At 41.6% G+C, this 22,684-nt stretch overlaps 1 protein-coding gene across 1 annotated transcript; it reads left to right on the top strand.

Moving 5' to 3' along the window:
- Positions 1 to 1,533: 1,533 nt before the first annotated feature.
- LOC139408021 (transmembrane protease serine 9-like) lies at positions 1,534 to 22,684 on the top strand. The gene is made up of 12 exons (XM_071151859.1): positions 1,534 to 1,591; positions 5,658 to 5,678; positions 5,808 to 5,970; positions 7,404 to 7,672; positions 7,861 to 8,009; positions 8,302 to 8,592; positions 14,925 to 15,012; positions 19,514 to 19,534; positions 19,667 to 19,829; positions 21,471 to 21,739; positions 21,927 to 22,075; positions 22,394 to 22,684. Exons 1-12 carry the CDS (start codon positions 1,534 to 1,536, stop codon positions 22,682 to 22,684), a joined length of 1,932 nt encoding a protein of 643 aa, XP_071007960.1.

The raw sequence follows: 22,684 nt of genomic DNA, 5'->3' as shown, positions 1-22,684 counted from the left end.
CTATTGTCCAGGTGGGAGAGAGCTGTGTTAAGTGCAATTAAGATTGCATCATCTGTGGATCTGTTGGAGCGGCATTCGAATTGGAGTGTGTCTGGGATGACGGTGTTGATGTGTGCCATGACCAGCCTTTCAAAGCACTTCATGATTACAGATGTGAGTGCAACAGGACGATAGTCATTTAGGCAGGTTACCTTGGAGTTCTTGGGAACAGGGACAATTGAGGTCAGCTTGAAACATGTAGGTGTACCCAGTAAAACAGCTGTTAAGCTGAAGATTGAAATTGGTTCAATTTCTACCTCCATCTTATGATGTGTTAGACCTGGGATATCGTTCAAACAATGGAAGCCTGCTTTCCTTCCTCCCTATTCACCGATTTCAAAAGGTTGGATTTGGTAAAAAACAAAAAGGGAAAGGCCTTGCCTGTACAAATACAATCATCCAAAGATCAGTGTTTATCTAAAAAAAAAAGGAAGAAAGAAAACCAGGGTGGAGCAAGCATGAAAAGAAGGTTGTACTTAAAAAGTATTCTAAGGACCTCTGTTTTGAATTTATAAATCTGCTGGATTAGGTTGGTCCAGGTCTCTTGTGGTCTGCCCCCGAGGAGGGAGGCACTGCCTGTAAAATGAGTCTCTCTGGGGATAAAGAGAAGGGGGGGCATTGTCTTTAACATGAGTTAGGGGGGCACTGCCTCTAAAATTAGTCTCTTTGGGGATAAAGAAAAGGGGGGGGGCATTGTCTTTAACATGAGATAGAGGGGAGCACTGCCTCTAAAATGAGTATCTTTGGAGATAAAGAAAAGGGGGGCATTGTCTTTAACATGAGATATGGGGGCACTGCCTCTAAAATGAGTCTCTCTGGGGATAAAGAGAAGGGGGGGGCATTGCCTTTAACATGAGATAGAGATGGGCACTGCCTCTAAAATGAGTCTCTCTGGGGATAAAGAGAAGTTGGGGCTTTGCCTTTTGCCTTGGTCTCAAAGTGGCATAGGGGGTTTAAAGTGTGAGTGTACGTGTAGGTATGTATGTTTACTCTTTAACTGTAAGGATGATAGAATTGCAAATACACAATGTTAATTTAATTGAGAATAATTGAAAATTATGAATGTTGAATGAGGCAAGGCAGGGGAGGACACACAGAGAGGAAGAGAGAGAGAGAGTGTGTGAGAGAGAGAGAGAGAGAGAGAGAGAGAGAGAGAGAGAGGGAGAAAGAGAAAGAGAGAGAAAGAAAGAGCGAGAGAGAGAGCACGAGAGAGAGAGAGAGAGGGCCAATGACGTGTCATGAGGCATGTGTCACACCTTGACTCAACAATACAAGCTATTACCTACCTATGTACATACCACAGGAGGCTGCTGAGGGTAGGACAGCTCATAATGTCAGAAATGGCGCTAATGGAATGGGTCAGTGTGGTGAGCCATTACCACAAGCCCATCCTCCTCAATTAAGGTGCCACCAACCTCGTGTGGTACATACCTCCTCCTTCAACCAATGGTATTATAAATACAGGACACACACAAAGCCGTAGCAGCTGATAGGATGGAGTCGGGGTGGGTATTGTGTGCTGTTGTATTTTCGTTGACCTGCATGGGAAAAGGTAATAGAGAATTATTATTATTATTATTATAGACTAGCAGTCCACTTTGAGTTACTTTAATACATTTAGAGAAAACTCAACAAGTTCACACTTTACTATGAAGTACTGTACTTTTCCAAGTAAATTATTTTACTGTTTGACTAGATTCCTATATAGACATTGGGTTATATTGGGTTCTTTCCCAAATGAATAAAGGAAAGTTGACTGCATTAAAACGGTGAATATGTTTGATATCACTGCTTTTACAGTACATTACAGGACTATAATCTATTTTGGACTGTGTGTATATTTGCTTTGTAATGATTACTGCCTCATTTTGAGAGAGACCCCCCCCCCCCCCAAAAAAAAGTTGAGTATTTAGGAAGTTGAAGTTATCTATGAAAAGTAATTGAAATTGTACGTCTTTTGAAATGATGTAATCCTTCTTATACTGAATCTTTCAGTGTAATGCAAGTCTTGCACATGACACCACTTTAATCGATAATTAATATGATAGCCAAAACATTCTCCACAGGACTGTCCCAAGTGATATTACTGTTTAACAAAAACAAAGTGGTTTCCACACTGACTAAATCAAAGATTCTCACTCAAACTACCGTTATATCTACTTCTTATTATCAAAAGACAACAATATATATATATTTTAATTGAACCTTTATTAACTAGGCAAGTCAGTTAAGAACAAATTCTTATTTACAATGACGGCCTACACCGGCCAAACCCGGAAGAGCTGGGCCAATTGTGCGCCGCCCTATGGGACTCCCAATCACGGCCGGTTGTGATACAGCCTGGATCAACGATAGACTAGTCTAACCAGACCACATTCCTATTGTTCACTGTTGAGTTTCACTCACTTGACACAGTGATACTACTGTTTAGATGTTTATTCATCACATGCGCCGAATACAAAAGATGTAGACCTTTCAGTGAAATTCTTACTTACAAGCCCTTAACCAACAATGCAGTTTTAAGAAAATCCCTAAAAAAGTAAGAGATAAGAATAACAAATAATTGAAGAGCAGCAGTAAATAACAATAGCGGGGCTATATATAGGGGGTACCGGTACAGAGTCAATGGGTCAATGTGCTTTTGGAACTGCTGTCGTGGTTATTGAGGTAATTGTGTACATGTAGGTAGAGTTATTAAAGTGACTATGCGTAGATAATAACAGAGAGTAGCAGCAGCGTGGGGGAGGGGGTAATGCAAATAGTCTGGGTAGCCATTTGATTAGCTGTTCATGAGTCTTATGGCTTGGGGGTAGAAGCTGTTTAGAAGCCTCTTGGACCTAGACTTGGTGCTCCGGTACCGCTTTCCATGTGTAACAGAGGGAACAGTCTATGACTAGGGTGGCTGGAGTCTTTGACAATGTTTAGGGCCTTCCTCGGACACTGCCTGGTATAGACGTCCTGGATGCCAGGAAGCTTGGCCCCGGTGATGTACTGGGCCGTACGCACTACCCTCTGTAGTGCCTTGTGGTCGGAGGCCATACAGATGTCATACTAGGCAGTGATGCAACCAGGCAGGATGCTCTCAATGGTGCAGCTGTAAAATATTTTGAGGATCTGAGGACCCATGCCAAATCTATTCAGTCTCCTGAGGGGGAATAGGTTTGGTCGTGCCCTCTTCACGACTGTCTTGGTGTGCTTGGACCATGTTAGTTTGTTGGTGATGTGGACGCCAGGTTGGCGTCTTGGTGGACGCCAACCTGCTCCACTACAGCCCCGTCGATGAGAATGGGGGAATACTCGGTCCTCCTTTTCCTGTAGTCCACAATAATCTCATTTGTCTTGAGAAAAAAGAATGAGGCTAAGAATATAACAATGAATGTTCCAAACATTATATTCTGGAAATGCCAGTTTGTTTGTGTATCGTCTTTCCGCCCTTAGAAGGACATCCACTGAGCGGCACTGAATGGTGTATAAACAAAAGGGTTGATATGACAAAAACCCTACCAGCATTGAGTTACCACAAGTTTCACCTAGAGAGCCAATATTCTTGCCTAGTGGGTTGTTTCTGTGACATATATATGTAGTGTATGCACAGAGCCTTCGGAAAGTATTCAGACACGTTGAATTCTTCCACATTTTGTTAAGTTACAGCTTTATTCTTAAATGGATTCAATACTTTTTTCCCCTCGAGCATACTACACACAATACACTATAATGACAAAGCGAAAACAGGTTTTTAGACATTCTTGCTAATTTATAAAAAATAAAAATAAACAGAAATACCTTATCTACATAAGTAAATACAGTTGAAGTCAGAAGTTTACATACACTTCGTTTGGAGTCATTAAAACTCGCTTTTCAACCACTCCACAAAATTCTTGTGAACAAACTATAGTTTTGCCAAGTCGGTTAGGACATCTGCTTTGTGCATGACACAAGTAATTTTTCCAGCAACTGTTTACAGACAGATTATTTCACTTATAATTCAGTGTATCACCATTCCAGGGGGTCAGAAGTTTACATACACAAAGTTGACTGTGCCTTTTAAACAGCTTGGAAAATTCCAGAAAATGATGTCATCGCTCTAGATGCTTCTGATAGGCTAATTGACACCATTTGAGTTTTTCAAGTATTTGAGTTTTTCAAGTATTTCAAGGCCTACCTTCAAACTCAGTGCCTCTTTGCTTGATATCATGAGAAAATCAAAAGAAATCAGCCAAGACCTCAGAAAAAAAATTGTAGACCTCCACAAGTCTGGTTCATCCTTAGGAGTAATTTCCAAACGCCTGAAGGTACCACATTCATCTGTACAAACAATAGTACGCAAGTATAAACACCATGGGACCACGCAGCCGTCGTACCGCTCAGGAAGGAGATGCGTTCTGTCTCCTAGAGATGAATGTACTTTGGTGCAAAAAGTGTAAATCAATCCCAGAACAACAGCAAAGGACCTTGTGAAGATGCTGGAGGAAACGGGTACAAAAGTATATTTTTCAACAGTAAGTCCTATATCGACAACTTGAAAGGCCGCTAAGCAAGGAAGAAGCCACTGCTCCAAAACTGCCATAAAAAAGCCAGACTACTGTTTGCAACTGCACATGGGGACAAAGATCGTACATTTTGGAGAAATGTTCTCTAGCCTGATTAAACAAAAATAGAACTGTTTGGCCATGATGACCATCGTTATGTTTGGAGGGAAAGGGGGAGGCTTGCAAGCCGAAGAACACGATCTCAACTGTGAAGGACAGGGGTGGCAGCCTCATGATGTGGGGGTGCTTTGCTGCAGGATGGACTGGTGCACTTCACAAAATAGATGGCATCATGAGTAGGGAAAATGATGTGGATATATTGAAGCAACATCTCAAGACATCAGTCAGGAAGTTAAAGCTTGGTCACAAATGAGTCTTTGTGTGCCTTTCCAATTCACGTCCAATCAATTAAGTTTACCATGCGTGGACTCAAATCAATTTATAAAAACATCTCAAGGATGATCAATGGAAACAGCATGCACCTGATCTCAATTTCGAGGCTCATAGCAAAGAGTCTGAATACTTATGTAAATAAGGTATTTCTGTTTTTTTTATTTTTAATACTTCTACAAAAATGTCTAAAAACCTGTTTCCATTTTGTCATAATGGGGTATTGTGTGTAGATTGATAAGGACACTTTATTATTTAATCCATATTAGAATAAAGCTGTAACGTAACAAAATGTGGAAAATGTCAAGGGGTCTAAAAATGTTCCTAATGCACTGGCTATCATTTTGTAGGGCTTCATTCTATTTTGATAGAGCCACAAACTGTAAGATATCCAGCTAGGGATAGTTCAGCGATTTTACATATTTAGATACTTGTTTCCTCCCCCATTTAGCATATCTCTTTAAGCCAAAGGTATTCAAACTTTTTTCAGCATCCTTACATCGATACATTTAGAGTTATTTTCACATCAACAAAAAACTTTAAATTCATCAAATGTTCATCTCATCAAAATTAAGATAATCAATAAATACATTTACTCAATACATTTTATTTTTCAAATTATACTTATATTTTTACTTAAAAAAAACCCTGGTAACTGTAAACCCCTTTAATAACACCAATCCACTCTCTCTCCACCAGGTGGCCATTCACAGGCAAATGGTAAGTTATTATTGCATGCAACTGCAGTGCTTCATATCAGCTAGGGTATCTTCCTCAATGCTCTTTTTATACTGTGAGGGATTTGTGTGTTCAATCATGAGCTGCCTCTCCTCTGTTTGTCTTCTCCAGTGTGTGGCATTGCTTCTCTCAACACAAAGATTGTCGGGGGTCAGGATGCAGCTGCAGGGAGCTGGCCATGGCAGGTCAGTCTGCACAACTCCAACAGCCATTTTTGTGGAGGCTCCCTTATCAACAAAGAGTGGGTGCTGACTGCCGCTCACTGCTTCCCCAGGTAGAAAGACATAACCTTACCCGTCCCCCAACCCATATATTATGTCATGGTGATATTTTAATATCTATATGCTGTCTTTGTCTATGTACTGAATGATCTATTTTAATCATGTATTAATCACTTAATTCAGAGAACTAATTCAAAGTATAATGTCTTTGGGTATTTTTTTCAAATAATTAAATGTAACATGATAAATGTACACGTAACTGCCAAAATACAGGACATGTCAAAAGATAAAGTGTCTTAATAGGGTGTTGGGACACCACGAGCCACCAGAACAGCTTCAATGTGCCTTGGCATAGATTCTAGTGTCTGGAACTCTTTTGGAGGGATGTGACACAATTCTTCAATGAGAAATTCCATAATTTGGAGTTTGTGGTGGAAAACTAATCTCCAATAAGTGTTCAATTGGGTTGATATCTGGTGGCTGAGACACACAGACACACAGACAACTTTTAACCCCCTATGATCCTCTGAGACTCCTCTTCAAAGTCACTTCTAACCACTTCTAGCCATGGTAGCCAAAATAATGTGCAACTGGACGTATTTATACATGACCCTGAAGGTTACGGTATGCTTCCCAGTTCGACAGCATACAGGTTTATTCGGCTGTTCAAGCACACCATTTTATTTTTCTTGAGGCAAGCTGAAGTTTGGTAGCGGAAGTCTATGCCCCTTCGTCGGTGATTGGACAACAGTAGGCATTCTTCAATGAAGTGTGTGTTGTCATCCAACGACTAGTTTTCATTCACATTTTTTCCTTTGAGAATTACTGCACTAAACATTTTGATGTAAAAATGCGCGACTAAGACCTCCTCGGCCAAAAACTCCAAATTAATTACAGGTTTCTTGATTTATCTTAGATTATTTATCTTGATTCTATTTCGAGGAAGTGTTTATGTTGCCACAGCGTCTCAAGAGGGACAAACCGTAACAGCATTTAAAAAACACAGACCATCACAGAATGTGCGTTTTAAACCATTTCACCTGCGTTTATATTGAACATCATCTGCATTTACAAAATGCAGCAAGATATCTTTTCTGCTTTTTATATTTCATTTTCTGCTTGAAAAAAACTAAATCCTGCGTTAATGCGGCCCCTGGTGATGGGATGTTAATTGCTTAATTGACTCAGGAACCAAACCTGTGTGGAAGCACCTGCATTCAATTGACTTTGTAGCCCTCATTTATTCAAGTGTTTCCTTTATTTTGGCAGTTACCTGTATGTGCTTGCTAGTTTGTACTGTACTTGTTTTAAAGCACAGTATTAATGGTTGTCAAATAAGTTGTAGGAGTGGTAATGACTCCAGTGACATTGTCTCTCTAAAATACATCCCTGAATTGTATTGTGTAAATGGCATCAGCAAGCACACTAAGTCTAATAATCACATTAGTGACTAACATTAGTTAGTCTCAACTCTCTTCATTCTCAGCACCAGCACGTCCGGCCTGCTTGTCTACCTGGGCCGGCAGAATCAGCAAAGCATCAACTCCAATGAGGTATCCCAAACGGTCTCTCAGATCATCTGCAACCCGAACTACAACAGTGCAACCAGCGACAATGATATATGTTTGCTGAAGCTCTCATCACCTGTCACCTTCACTGACTACATCCAGCCGGTCTGCCTTGCAGCAGAGGACAGCACCTACTACGCTGGCACTAATAGCTGGGTCACCGGATGGGGCGATATCAATAGTGATGGTGAGATCTGATGGTCCCGATGCTGACTTTGCATTGACAAGCCATACATACCCTTTATGTACCTGTAAATATATCCGCTTTTTTTGAAAGTAAATGTTGTTCCAATACAGTTGCAGCAGAAAAAAAGGATCAGAAATGTATACAACAGAATATCAGCAAAAGTTGATTTCATGGTCTCTCCTCCTCAGTGCCCCTTCCCTCACCCGGGACCCTACAGGAGGTGGCTGTGCCGGTAGTGGGGAACAGGAAGTGTAACTGTCTCTATACTGGATTTAGTTCAATCACAAACAACATGATCTGTGCTGGTCTACTGAGTGGAGGAAAAGATTCATGTCAGGTGAGGGATGCATGGCTGTGTTTCATTCCAAATAGTTGCAGAGCCAAAGCTGCAGTTTGCAGAGCTATTATTCAATGACAAAGAGATGATGAATCAAACTTCTAATTGTAATTTCATTGTTCACTGACCCTGATGATTAACCTGGTTCAGTTGGTAGAGCATGGCACTTGCAACACCAGGGTTGTGTGTTCAATTCCCACAGAGGACCGGTACGAATAAAGTATGCACTCACTACCGTAAGTCGCTCTGGATATGATCATCTGCTAAATTAATAAAATGTATCTGTCTACAGGGAGACTCCGGGGGGCCAATGGTGAGCAAACAGGGTCTGGTCTGGATCCAGTCTGGGGTTGTTAGTTTCGGACAAGGCTGTGCCGTAGCAAATTTCCCAGGAGTGTACACCAGAGTGTCCCAGTACCAGACCTGGATCAACAGCCAGATCAGCACTGACATGCCAGGCTTCATCACCTTCTCCTCCAGTGGGACTGACTCTGATCTCAATGTCACCTGTAATGCACTGTCCAGTGGGGCCACACTCTTCTCCCTCTCTCTTATTCTCATCTCTCTCGCTCTTCTAATAGATGCTTAACTTTACTCACTGTATGTGATAAGTACTGGAGTAGTATGTTTATACGCTGAACCAAAAGTGATGGTTTTATTTTAATATGAATCTACTAATACTTGTTGATTGTGATTGTGAATGGAATTTGTGTTTAAATGAATGATTCGAATATTCAACCCTGAAACCATAAAATTGTATGAAATTGATTAGGATCATAATTATTATTATTATCATAATTATTAATGATGTGTGTAGTTTTAGTCAGTAAAATTCTAATAAATGATGTGTGTAGTTTTAGTCAGAATTAGGGTAAAACAATATCTTTGTACAAAATGTCTTTATAGTATCTTAAACACAGACTGTCTGAGCAAAATTCAGTACCGACCTTGGCTAGGGGCCAGAGAGATTTGGGAGAGGGCAGGGAGTACTTCTTACGGCATCCCTAATCTTGGGGGAGGACAGGGTAGGGAGACGGTATGTGCGTAGGATACCTTCTGTTTGTGTGCAAAAGTATGTGCGTAAGGAGCTAGTATAAAATGAATAGTTTTGTACAACTGTTACGCACGCCTCTATGAAGAGGGAACGCAACACCCTGCTTCAACTCAAAGATGAAAGGGGAGCTACTACCTTCGAGATTCTTACAGACTGTACGATAGTACCCTACCATCCCCAGGAATCTGAACAACTGGCGGTGGGTCGTGGGAGCAGGAAAAGCAACAATTGCTTCCACTTTGCCAGATACTGGGCGCACTTGACCTCGTCCCACTTGTTTCCCCAAGTAAGTCACAGTAGCCTTCCCAAACTCACACTTGGCCAAATTGAGGGTTAAAGAAGCATTCTCCAACCACTGAAACACTCTTTTCAAAGTGGAGAGATGATCAGACCAAGTAGACAAATGTATCACCACATTGTCTAGGTAAGCAGTACAATTTGGCACATCTGCAAACACAATGTTAACTAGACGCTGAAAAGTAGCAGGTGCATTACACATGCCAAAGGGCATCACCGTGTATTGTACAAAGTTATCAGGCGTAACAAAAGCCGAGATGTCAGAAGCTCGAGAGGTCAGAGGCACCTGCCAATAAACTTTTAGCAAATCTAACTTACTAACTTAAGCAGCAGAGCCAATTCTATCAATGCTGCAGGGTAGCCTAGTGGTTAGAGCGTTGGACTAGTGACCGAAAGGTTGCAAGTTCATATCCCTGAACTGACAAGGTACAAATCTGTCGTTCTGCCCCTGAACAGGCAGGTAACCCACTGTTCCTAGGCCGTCATAGAAAATAAGAATTTGTTCTTAACTGACTTGCCTAGTTAAATAAAGGTAAAATAATCAGACTTTGTAACTACATTTACACGACGATAGTCCATGCATAAGCGAGACGTACCGTTAGGCTTATGAACAAGAATACACAGAGAACTCCAGAAGCTGTTACTGGGTTTTGCCATGTCATTCTGTAATAAATAAGCTACCTCCCTTTTCTTTGAATTAACCCAGTACGGATGCTGACGTATAGGAACAGCGTTCCCCACATCATGTTCCAAGATGGACGTGCGACTTGGAACGTCCTGAAACACACTGAGAAAACTGTTTATCAATAGGATAAGATTCTTAGTTTGATCGTTATCCAAATGTTCCATTTGAGAGGGTAACTTCTACAGCATCTCCGAATTACATAGGCGTTCACACTGCTGTAACGTATGGCGTAACTCCAACCCGTCCTCCTTATCCTCCTCTAGGTCCCAGCCAGGCTTCAGCACCACACTGGAGATGGCGGGCTGGACCGGCTTACCTGAGGAACTGTTGGGAGAATCACGCACATAATATGTTTTCAGCATGTTAACATGACACACGGGAAGAACGCCTTCGATCTGGTGTCTTTATTACACAATTGCTGTCACTGAGTTTCTTTTCCACCAAATATGGTCCAGAAAAACGTGCCGACAGAGATGAGCCAGGGATTGGCAACAAAACTAAAACTTGATCCTCTGGTGCAAATGAACGGCCAACAGCCTTTTTGTCATAATGCAACATGCGTTTTTGAGACGAGGAGAGAGACTTTTGGGCTAACGCACAGGTGGCGTGCAGTCTCTCCCGCATCTTACTGACATAATCCAACACATTTTTAGGGGCGCTACTGGGTGTAGGAGATGAGATATGCTCCTTCAAAACTTTCAGCGGACCCCGTGGGGTGTGTCCAAACACAAGGTCAGTAGGGTTGAACCTAAGGACTCTTGTATCGTTTCCCTAATAGCAAATAGGACAAATGGCACCCCCTCATCCCAATTGGTACTGGTATCCATGTAATACTTGCGTAGCATTGCCTTCAGCGTCTGATGCCAGCATTCGAGAGCCCCTTGACTATCTGGATGATACGGACTGGAGACCTGATGGGAAATACCGGCTTTTTCCGTCTTTAACACATTTAAAAACAGTTTGGACATAAAGTTGGATCCCTGATCAGTTTGGATTACTTTAGGGAGTCCAAATGTAGAGAAGAACTTCACTAGTGCCTTCACCACAGTCTTAGCCATTATCGTATGGAGAGGAATAGCCTCTGGGTATCGAGTAGCACTGCACATTATTGTTAGTAGGAACTGGTTACCTGGCCTGGTTTTCAGCAATGGACCTACACAATCATTTATCACTCTTTAAAACGGTTCCCCCACCACCGGAATCTGGCAGAGCGGTGCTCGAGGAACTGTTTGATTCGCTTTCCCAGTGAGTTGACATACGTGACATGTTTTACAAAATTTGACCACGTCCGACTTCAAACCTGGCCAGAAAAAATGACAAAGGACTCGGTTATAAGTCTTTATGATCCCCAAATGTCCGGACCAAGCCTGGTCATGGGCGAGGGACAGCACCTGTTGTCGGAATGGTGTAGGAACAACCACTTGACACACTTCACTCCAGTCACTAACAGTGTCATGAGCTGCCCATTTACGCATCAAATCCCCTGCTTCCATAAAGTAGGCGGTCTCTCTGGTTTTAGCTTCCTCAGTGGAAATGTGCATTGCCCCCCCCCCCCCCCCTCCCCTCCTACGCTGCTGCTACGCTCTGTTACTATCTATGCACAACCAATTAAATAAATCTACCTGCATGTACCTGCATCTACATAATTACCTCAATTACCTTGACTCCGGTGCCCCCACATATTGACTCTGTACCGGTACCCCCTGTATATAGCCCCGCTATTGTTATTTACTGCTGCTCTTTAATTATTTGTTTTTCTTATCTCTTACTTTTAATTTTTTTTAAATATTTTCTTGAAACTGCGATTTTGGTTAAAAATGATTACATGCTTCATATCGTCTTTTTTTCTTGTTGTTTTTTTCATACTTTGAGGGATTTGTGTGCTCTAGTATGAGCTGTCTCCCCTCTGTCTGTCTGGCTTCTCCAGTGTGTGGCACTGATTCTCTCAACAAAGACTGTGGGGAGTCAGGATGCAGTTGCAGGGAGCTGGCCATGGCAGGCCAGTCTGCACAGACAGAGCAGCCATTTTTGTGGAGGCTCCTTTATCAACAAATAGTGCGTCCTGACTGCTGCTTATTCCTTCTTCTTCCTTCTTAAGCCCATTCCGTTTGTACCAAAACAGTTGGAGCAGACCACAAAAGATCCAACATTTACAATAAGTGTGTTTTAATTCAGTGTGACTATGAATCTACTGGTAAATATGTTCTTGTGATGTAAATAATTAAGTTGGCTAGCAAATGTAATTTTGTAATGCTACATTTGGTTGTTCATCAGAACTCAGTTCCAATGACTGTTAAATGCTTTTCTGTTTAGTCATCACACTTGATGATTAAATGGAAACATATTGTTTGTATAATGCGGGACTAAGCACACACCCCTGAGGGGCCCCCGTGTTGAGGGTCATTGTGGTGGTGTTGTAGCCTACCCTTATTACCTGGGGCAGCCTGTCAGGGAGTCCAGGATTCAGTTGCAATGGGAGGTTTTCAGTCCCAGGGTCCCGAGCTTGAAGGGTATTATGGTGTTGAACGCTGAGCTTTAGTCAATGAACAGCATTCTCCCATACAGTAGGTATTCCTCTTGTCCAGGTGGCAGAGAGCTGTGTTAAGTGCAATTAAGATTGTATCATTTGTGGATCTGTTGGGGCGGCATTCGAATTGGAAGAAAGAAGAAAGAGGAAGAAAGAAAACCAGGGTGGAAGCAAGCATGGAAATAAGGTTGTACTTAAAAAGTATTCCAAGGACCTCTGTTTTGAATTTATAAGTCTGCTGGATTAGGTTGGTCCAGGTCTCTTGTGGTCTGCCCCCGAGGAGGGAGGCACTGCCTGTAAAATGAGTCTCTCTGGGGATAAAGAGAAGGGGGGGCATTGTCTTTAACATGAGATAGGGGGGCACTGCCTCTAAAATGAGTCTCTTTGGGGATAAAGAGAAGGGGGGGCATTGCCTTTAACATGAGATAGGGGGGAACTGCCTCTAAAAGGAGTCTCTGGGGATAGAGAGGAGGGGGGCACTACCTCTAAAACAAGTCACTCTAGTTGACATGCAAAGTTATGAGGTAGGACAAGAGGATGTGTGTGTGAGTGAGTGAGAGCAGCTGCATCCACACAGGTGTGGTTTTCTGAGTTAATTAAGCTATTAACATCCCATTATGGTTAGGGTCCTGTATAAAAACGCCGGTTGCCCATTATTTTGGCTACAATGGATAGTAGACGAAATCGCAGTGACTTTGAAAGGGTGGTCTCAAAGGGGCATAGGGGGTTTAGTGTGTGTGTGTGTACGTGTAGGTATGTATGTTTACTCTTTAACTGTAAGGATGATAGAATTACAAATACATGATGTTAATTTAATTGAGAATAATTGAAAATTATGAATGTTGAATGAGGCAAGGCAGGGGAGGACACAGAGAGGAAGAGAGAGAGAGAGAGTTTTAGAGTTTTAAATAATCTTTATTGGGTCTGGGGGCCCAACACACAATAAATACTCATACAAAACCACAGTTACACATCAATTAAAAACACAACTCCAATTCCTCCTCCACAGTAACTAAACACAACAGCCTCTGAATACCCCATATACTCAAAAACAGATCAATATTGTTGACAAGTTTATAATAGGCAAACTCAACCCTTAGTCTCGCTGCCAACATTCCCTCCAGCATTCCCACCACATCCACAGATCCCTGTCCCCGAATACTGTTCTTTCGGGTCTTCCAAAGGGCTAATTTTGCTGCCACTAACACAAAATTAAGCAACACAACTACTCCCTTTTGACTGAACCTGTACTTTGGCCCAAATATATACAGTTGGGAAGAGAAAACCTTCTCCCAACGTTGAGAACCAATCAGTGATCAGTTCAATCATCCCGACCAACCTGGGACACAGTAAAAACAGATGTGCCAGAGATTCAGACTCGGCACAGAATGGACACCCCTCCCCAACAGTCGGGTCCAGGTGTACCAGATGCATGTTGGTGGCTATAGCTCCATGTATTATCCTCCATTGGGGGTCAGCTGTCCTATTATCAATAGGCGGTTTGTATAATGATCGCCAACAGCCTTTTGGAGAGGCACGTGGACCAAGCACACCCGCCCACCTCGTCGATTTTACCCCTTCCAGGGAAGAGGCATGGGACACCTTTACACATATTCTGTACATGGCCTTCTTTCCCACCTCCTTGAACCCCCAGCTCCGGGGTATCGCTCCGGGGTATCAAAGGAAAGCAGGAAATCGTTACCCTTGTTGACGGAGAAAAAAGAGGCGTAACTTGAATAAACATTCCTTTAAGAAGTACACCATGCTCAACCATCCGATCAACTAGACACTCTTCTTTAAGAAATACCACCACCACTTTATTCATCCGGGATGCATAAGCAACATTCTCATAGCCTACCTTCTCTCCTACGGCGACCAGAAACTCCTCCACCGTGACAGTAGCTTCAGTAAGCCGTGTAAAGTAAAGCCGTGCCGAAGTGACAGGGACGGCATCCCCATTCGGGCTGCCATCCCCGCCAAAATCAGGGTCATTTCAATACAAAAAACAAAATACTTAATTCTACCACAACAAAAATAATAACCTTAATCATGCACAGAAGAAAACCAAAAAAATGCCACCAAGAAATAGCAAACTGAAAGAAAGTTGAGAGTATCTAACTCTCCACAACACACTCACTCATTCACTCAAACAATTCCCAGCATGCACCAATCACTCCCTGCATGCAGAGAGAGAGGGCCAATGACATGTGTCATGAGGCATGTGTCACACCCTGACTCAACAATTCAAGCTATTACCTACCTATGTACATACCACAGGAGGCTGCTGAGGGTAGGTGTGGTACAACCTCGTGTGGTACATACCTCCTCCAACCAAAGGTATTTTAAATACAGGACACACACAAAGCCGTAGCAGCTAATAGGATGGAGTCGGGGTGGGTATTGTGTGCTGTTGTATTTGCGTTGACCTGCATGGGAAAAGGTAATAGAGAATTATTATTATTATTATTATTATTATAGACTAGCAGTCCACATTGAGTTACTTTAATACATTTAGAGAAAACTCAACAAGTTCACACTTTACTATGAAGTACTGTACTTTTCCAAGTAAATCATTTTACTGTTTGACTAGATTCCTATATAGACATTGGGTTATATTGGGTTCTTTCCCAAATGAATAAAGGAAAGTTGACTGCATTAAAACGGTGAATATGTTTGATGTCACTGCTTTTACAGTACATTACAGGAATATAATCTATTTTGGACTGTGTGTATATTTGCTTTGTAATGATTACTGCCTCATTTTGAGAGACCCCCCCCCCCCCAAAAAAAGTTGAGTATTTAGGAAGTTGAAATTATCTATGAAAAGTAATTGAAATTATACATGTCTTTTGAAATTATGTAGCCATTCTTATACTGAACCTTTCAGTGGAATGCAAGTCTTGCACATGACACCACTTTAATCGATAATTAATATGATAGCTAAAACATTCTCCACAGGACTGTCCCAAGTGATATTACTGTTTAACAAAAAACAAAGTGGTTTACACACTGACTAAATCAAAGATTCTCACTCAAACTACCGTTATATCTACTTCTTATTATCAAAAGTCAACAATATATATATTTTTTTTTATTTAACCATTGTTTAACTAGGCAAGTCAGTTAAGAACAAATTCTTATTTACAATGACGGCCTACACCGGCCAAACCCGGACGAGCTGGGCCAATTGTGCACCGCCCTATGGGACTCCCAATCACGGCCGGTTGTAATACAGCCTACAATAGGCTAGTCTAACCCAGACCACCTTCCTGTTGTTCAATGTTGAGTTTCACCCACTTTACACAGTGATACTATTGGTTTAGATGTTAAATCAAATCAAATCTAATTGTATTTGTCACATGCGCCGAATACAACAGATGTAGACCTTACAGTGAAATGCTTACTTACAAGCCCTTAACCAACCATTCAGTTTTAAGAAAATCCCTAAAAAGATAAGTGATAAAAATAAATAATTAACGAGCAGTACAGGACTATAACAATAGCGGGGATATATACAGGTGGTGCCGGTACAGAGTCAATGTGTCAATGTGTGGGGGACTCCGGTGTCGAGGTAATTGAGGTAATTATGTACATGTAGGTAGAGTTATTAAAGTGGCTATGCATAGATAATAACAGAGTATAGCAGCAGTGTGGGGGAGAGGGCAATGCAAATAGTCTGGGTAGCCATTTGATTAGCTGTTCAGGAGTCTCATAGCTTGGAGGTGGAAGCTGTTTAGAAGCCTCTTGGACCTAGACTTGGCGCTCCGGCACCGCTTGCCGTGCGGTAGCAGAGAGAACAGTCTATGACTAGGGAGGCTGGAGTCTTTGACTATTTTTTACGGCCATCCTCTGTCAACGCCTGGTATAGAGGTCCTGGATGGCAGGAAGCTTGGCCCCGGGGATGTACTGGGCCGTACACACTACCTGTAGTGCCTTGTGGTCGGAGGCCGTGTAGTTGCCATACCAGGCAGTGATGCAACCCGTCAGGATGCTCTCGATGGTGCAGCTGTAAAAATCAAAAGGGTCTTGTCAGCCTCCTGAGGGGGAATAGGTTTTGTCGTGCTATCTGCTTGGACCATGTTAGTTGGTGATGTGGACGCCAAGGGACTTGAGGCTGTAAACCTGCTCCACTACAACCCCGCGTGCTCGGCCCTACTTTTCCTGTAAGTCCACAATCATCTCCTTTGTCTTGAGAAAGAGAATGAGACTAAGAACATAATAATGGGTGCTCCATTGTTATAACTGGAAATGCCAGTTTGCTTGTCTATCGTCTTTAGAAGGACATCCTCTGAGCGGCACAAAATGGTCTATAAACAAAGGGTTGATATGACAAAAACCCTACCAGCATTGAGTTACCATAAGTTTCACCTAGTGAGCCAAGTATATTCTTGACCAGTGGGTTGTTTCTGTGACATATATATATACACAGTGTATGCACAGAGTCTTCGGAAAGTATTCAGACCCGTTGAATTATTCCCCATTTTGTTACGTTACAGTCTTGAACAGACTACACACGTTTTTCCCCCTCGAACATACTACACACAATACCCTATAATGACAAATGACAAAGCGAAAACAGGTTTACAGACATTTTTGCAATTGTATGAAAAAAAATGTATGTCCAATCATTTGAATTTACCACACGTGGACTCCAATCAAGTTATAAAAACATCTCAAGGATGACCAATGGAAACAGGATGCTCCCGAGCTCAATTTCAAGGCTCATAGCAAAGGGTCTGAATACTTACAGTTGAAGTCAGAAGTTTACATACACTTATGTTGGAGACATTCAAACTTGTCATGGCTTTAGAAGCTTCTGATAGGCTAATTGACATAATTTGGGTCAATTGGAGGTGTACCTGTGGATGTACTTCAAGGCCTACATTCAAACTCAGTGCCTCTTTGCTTGACATCATTGGAAAATCAAAAGAAATCAGCCAAAACAAATTGTAGCCCTCCACAAGTCTGGTTCATCCTTGGGAGCAATTTCCAAACACCTGAAGGTACCACGTTCATCTGTACAAACAATAGTACGCAAGTATAAACACCATGGGACCACGTAGCTGTCATACCTGTAACGATTGTCGTTGGGAGAAGGAGAAGAGGACCAAAGTGCAGCATGGTACGCATTCATAATCATTTTAATAAATATGAATACTGAACAAAAACCACAAACCGACAAACAAACAGTTCTGTAAGGTGCAACAAAAACACTAAACAGAGAATAACTACCCACAAATCAGAGTGGGAAAACAGGCTGCCTAAGTATGGTTCTCAATCAGAGACAACGATAAACAGCTGCCTCTGATTGGGAACTATACCAGGCCAAACACAGAAATACAAAAACATAGAACACATAGAATGCCCACCCCAACTCACGCCCTGACCAAACTAAAATAGAGACATTAAAAAGGAACTAAGGTCAGGACGTGACAATACCGCTCAGGAAGTCTCCTAGAGATGAACGTACTTTGGCGTGAAAAGTGCAAATCAATCCCAAAGGACCCTGTGAAGATGCTGGAGGAAACAGGTACAAAAGTATCTATAGCCACAGTAAAACGAGTCCTATAACGACATGACCTGAAAGGCCGCTCAGCAAGGAAGAAGCCACTGCTTCAAAACGGCTATAAAAAATCCAGACTACAGGTTGCAACTGCACATGGGGACAAAGATTGTACTTTTTGGAGAAATGTCCGCTGGTCTGATGAAACAAAAATAGAACTGTTTGGCAATAATGACCATCGTTATGTTTGGAGGAAAAAGGGGGAGGCTTGCAAGCTGAAGAACACCAACCCAACCGTGAAGCATGGGGGTGGCAGCATCATGTTGTGGGGGTGCTTTGCTGCAGGAGGGACTGGTACACTTAACACAATAGATGGCATCATGAGGATGGAAAATTATGTGGATATATTATAGCAACATCTCAAGACATCAGTTAAAGCTTGGTCGCAAATGGGTCTTCCAAATGGACAATGACCCAAGCATACTTCCAAAGTTGTGGCAAAATGGTTTAAGGACAACAAAGTCAAGGTATTGGAGCGGCCATCACAAAGCCCTGACCTCAATCCTATAGAAAATTTGTGGGCAGAACTGAAAATGTGTGTGCGAGCAAGGAGGCCTAAAAACCTGACTCAGTTACACCAGCTCTGTCAGTTGGAATGGGCCAAAATTCACCAAACTTATTGTGGGAAGCTTGTGGAAGGTTACCTGAAACATTTGACCCAAGTTAAACAATTTAAAAGCAATGCTACCAATTGAGTGTATGTAAACTTCTGACTCACTGGGAATGTGATGAAATATTTTTCTCTACTGTTATTCTGACATTTCACATTCTTAAAATAAAGTGGTGATCCTAACTGACCTAAGACAGGGAATTTTTACGAGGACTAAACGTCAGGAATTGTGAAAAACTGAGTTTAAATGTATTTGGCTAAGGTGTATGTAAACTTCTGTCTTCAACTGTATGTAAATAACGTTTTTATGTTTTTAATACATCTGCAAAAATGTCCAAAAACCTGTTTTTTGCTTTGTTTTAATGGGGTATTGGGTGTTGATCGATAAGGAAACGTTTTTATTTAATACATTTTAGAATAAAGCTGTAACGTAACAAAATGTGGAAAATATTTTGATAGAGCCACAAACTGTAAGATTCGCAGCTACTTAAACGGATACTATGTCTCTTTAAGCCCGAGGTATTGAAACTTTTTCAGCAACTTTAGAATCTATACATTTAGATTTGTTTTCACATCGACAACAATAAATTCATAAAATGTTAATCTCTTATCAAATTATGATAATCAATAAATACTTTTACTCAATACATTTTATTTTTCAAATTATACTTTTATTTTTACTTTATCACGCTTGAATAGTGCTTAAAGCACTATAACCTGGTAACTGAAAACCCCTTTAATAACACCAATCCACTCTCTCTCCACCAGGTTGCCATTCACAGGCAAATGGTAAGTTGCTGTTATTACATGCAACTGCATTGCTTCATATCAGCTAGTGTATCTTCCTCAATGCTCTTTTTATACTGTGAGGGATTTGTGAGTTCAATCATGAGCTGTCTCTCCTCTGTTTGTCTTCTCCAGTGTGTGGCATTGCTTCTCTCAACACAAAGATTGTTGGGGGTCAGGCTGCAGCTGCAGGGAGCTGGCCATGGCAGGTCAGTCTGCACCGCTCCAACCGCCATTTTTGTGGAGGCTCCCTTATCAACAAAGAGTGGGTGCTGACTGCCGCTCACTGCTTCCCCAGGTAGAAAGACATAACCTTACCCGTCCCCCAACCCATATATTATGTCATGGTGATATTTTAATATCTATATGCTGTCTTTGTCTATGTACTGAATGATCTATTTTAATCATGTATTAATCACTTAATTCAGAGAACTAATTGAAAGTATAATGTATTTTGGTAATTTTTTCAATTAAATAAATGTAACTTAATAAATATACCTGTAACTGCCAAAATACAGATCTTGTGCTGAGAGACACACATTCAAAACAGTTTGCGCATATATATATATATATATATATATATGACAACATTTTGTGATATTTTAGTTAATTTTGGTGTTCGGCAGCATAACGTGTTTATTCGGCTGTTCAAGCACACCATTTTATTTTTCTTGAGGCAAGCCGAAGTTTAGTAGCCGAAGTCTACGATTGGGTAACAGTAGGGATTCTTCAATGAAGTGTGTGTTGTCATGCAACGACAGACAACTAGTTTTCATTCACATTTTTTCCTTTGAGAAATACTGTGTTAAACATCTTAGTTTGATGTGAAATTGCGCTACTAAGCCCTCTTCCAAAAACTCAAAATGAATGACAGATTTCTTGATTTATCCTAGATTGATCAGGCTATTTTGAGGAAGTCTTAATGTATGTTGTTGCCACAGCGTCTCAAGAGGGACAAACAGTAACAGCATTTAAAAAACACAGACCATAACAGAATGTGCGTTTTAAACCATTTCACCTGCGTTTATATTGAACCTCATCAGTGTTTTTTTTTATTCAATTGAGTGATAAGTGGCGTGCAACTATAGTTTTTCTTCACACAAAATATATTAGTGCAACACATTGGGCAGAAAATCGTTTTCATCAGATGACAACAGAAGTGCAGCACTATTTGGCAAACAGCCACACAAGTAAATTAACTTACAATTAAAGAGCAATGTATTTTTTCCGAAAACGATGCATGAACATAATGTTTATAATGTTTATCATAGAAAGAATGTAGCCAGCTACATTTCATAATGTTTTGCTTGAAGTTAGTCTTGCATTTTATGTTGCTACTACAGAAAAACTAGACCGGAGGAAAGTACCAGAGAAAAGTCCGAGCGCTGTCTGGTGATCCAATGACAAGAGCAAAGACATTTCATCTGAGTGGAGAAGTGCAACTGCAACTGCAGACCTTTTATATTTATGATTTTGAGCAAACCGAGGCCGAGCAGAATGTACAATAAGAAGCATTTTATATGCGTTTGCAAAATGCAGCAAGATATCTTTTCTGCTTTTTATATTTCATTTTCTGCTTGAAAAAAACAAAATCCTGCGTTAATGCGGCCCCTGGTGATGGGATGTTAATTGCTTAATTGACTCAGGAACCAAACCTGTGTGGAAGCACCTGCATTCAATTGACTTTGTAGCCCTCATTTATTCAAGTGTTTCCTTTATTTTGGCAGTTACCTGTATGTGCTTGCTAGTTTGTACTGTACTTGTTTTAAAGCACAGTATTAATGGTTGTCAAATAAGTTGTAGGAGTGGTAATGACTCCAGTGAGGTGACATTGTCTCTCTAAAATACATCACTGAATTGTGTAAATGGCATCAGCAAGGACACTAATAGTCTAATAATCACATTAATAACAGTTATTCCCAACTCTCTTCATTCTCAGCACCAGCACATCCGGCCTGCTTGTCTACCTGGGCCGGCAGAATCAGCAAAGCATAAATTCCAACGAGGTATCCCAAACGGTCTCTCAGATCACCTGCCACCTGAACTACAACAGTGCAACCAGCGACAATGACATATGTTTGCTGAAGCTCTCATCACCTGTCACCTTCACTGACTACATCCAGCCGGTCTGCCTGGCAGCAGTGGGCAGCACCTACTACACTGGCACTACTAGCTGGGTCACCGGATGGGGCGATATCAATAGTGGTGGTGAGATCTGATTGTCCCGATGCTGACTTTGCATTGACAAGCCATACATACCCTTTATATACCTGCACATATATCCACTTTTTTGCAAGTAAATGTTGTTCCAATACAGTTGCAGCAGAAAAGAAAGGATCAGAAATGTATACAACAGAATATCATCAAAGTTGATTTCATGGTCTCTCCTCCTCAGTGCCCCTTCCCTCACCCGGGACCCTACAGGAGGTGACTGTGCCGGTAGTGGGGAACAGGAAGTGTAACTGTCTCTATACTGGATTTAGTTCAATCACAAACAACATGATCTGTGCTGGTCTACTGAGTGGAGGAAAGGATTCCTGTCAGGTGATGCATGGCTGTGTTTCATTACAGATAGTTGCAGAGCTAAAGCTGCAGTTTAGCTGCAGTTTGTAGAGCTAATATTCAATGGTAAGAAAGAGATGATCATGAATCAAACTCATGAAGACTTCTAAAGATAATTTCATTGTTCACTGACCCTGATGATTAACCTGGTGGCTCAGTTGGTAGATCATGGCACTTGAAATGCCAGGGTTGTGGGTTCAATTCCCACAGGGGACCAGTAAGAATAAAGTATGCACTCACTTCTGTAAGTCACTCTGGATATGAGCGTCTGCTAAATTACTAAAATGTATCTGTCTACAGGGAGACTCCGGGGGGCCAATTGTGAGCAAACAGGGTCTGGTCTGGATCCAGTCTGGGGTTGTTAGTTTTGGACAAGGCTGTGCCGAAGCAAATTTCCCAGGAGTGTACACCAGAGTGTCCCAGTACCAGACCTGGATCAACAGCCAGATCAGCACTGACATGCCAGGCTTTGTCACCTTCTCCTCCAGTGGGACTGACTCTGATCTCAATGTCACCTGTAATGCACTGTCCAGTGGGGCCACACTCTTCTCCCTCTCTCCTTTTCTCGTCTTTCTCTATCTCTTCCAATAG

This window comes from Oncorhynchus clarkii, chromosome 4, assembly GCF_045791955.1.
Source record: "Oncorhynchus clarkii lewisi isolate Uvic-CL-2024 chromosome 4, UVic_Ocla_1.0, whole genome shotgun sequence".
In the NCBI taxonomy this organism is placed as follows: domain Eukaryota; kingdom Metazoa; phylum Chordata; class Actinopteri; order Salmoniformes; family Salmonidae; genus Oncorhynchus; species Oncorhynchus clarkii.
The sequence above is the reverse complement of the archived record's forward strand: the minus strand, read 5'-3'. Positions and strand labels throughout refer to the sequence as shown.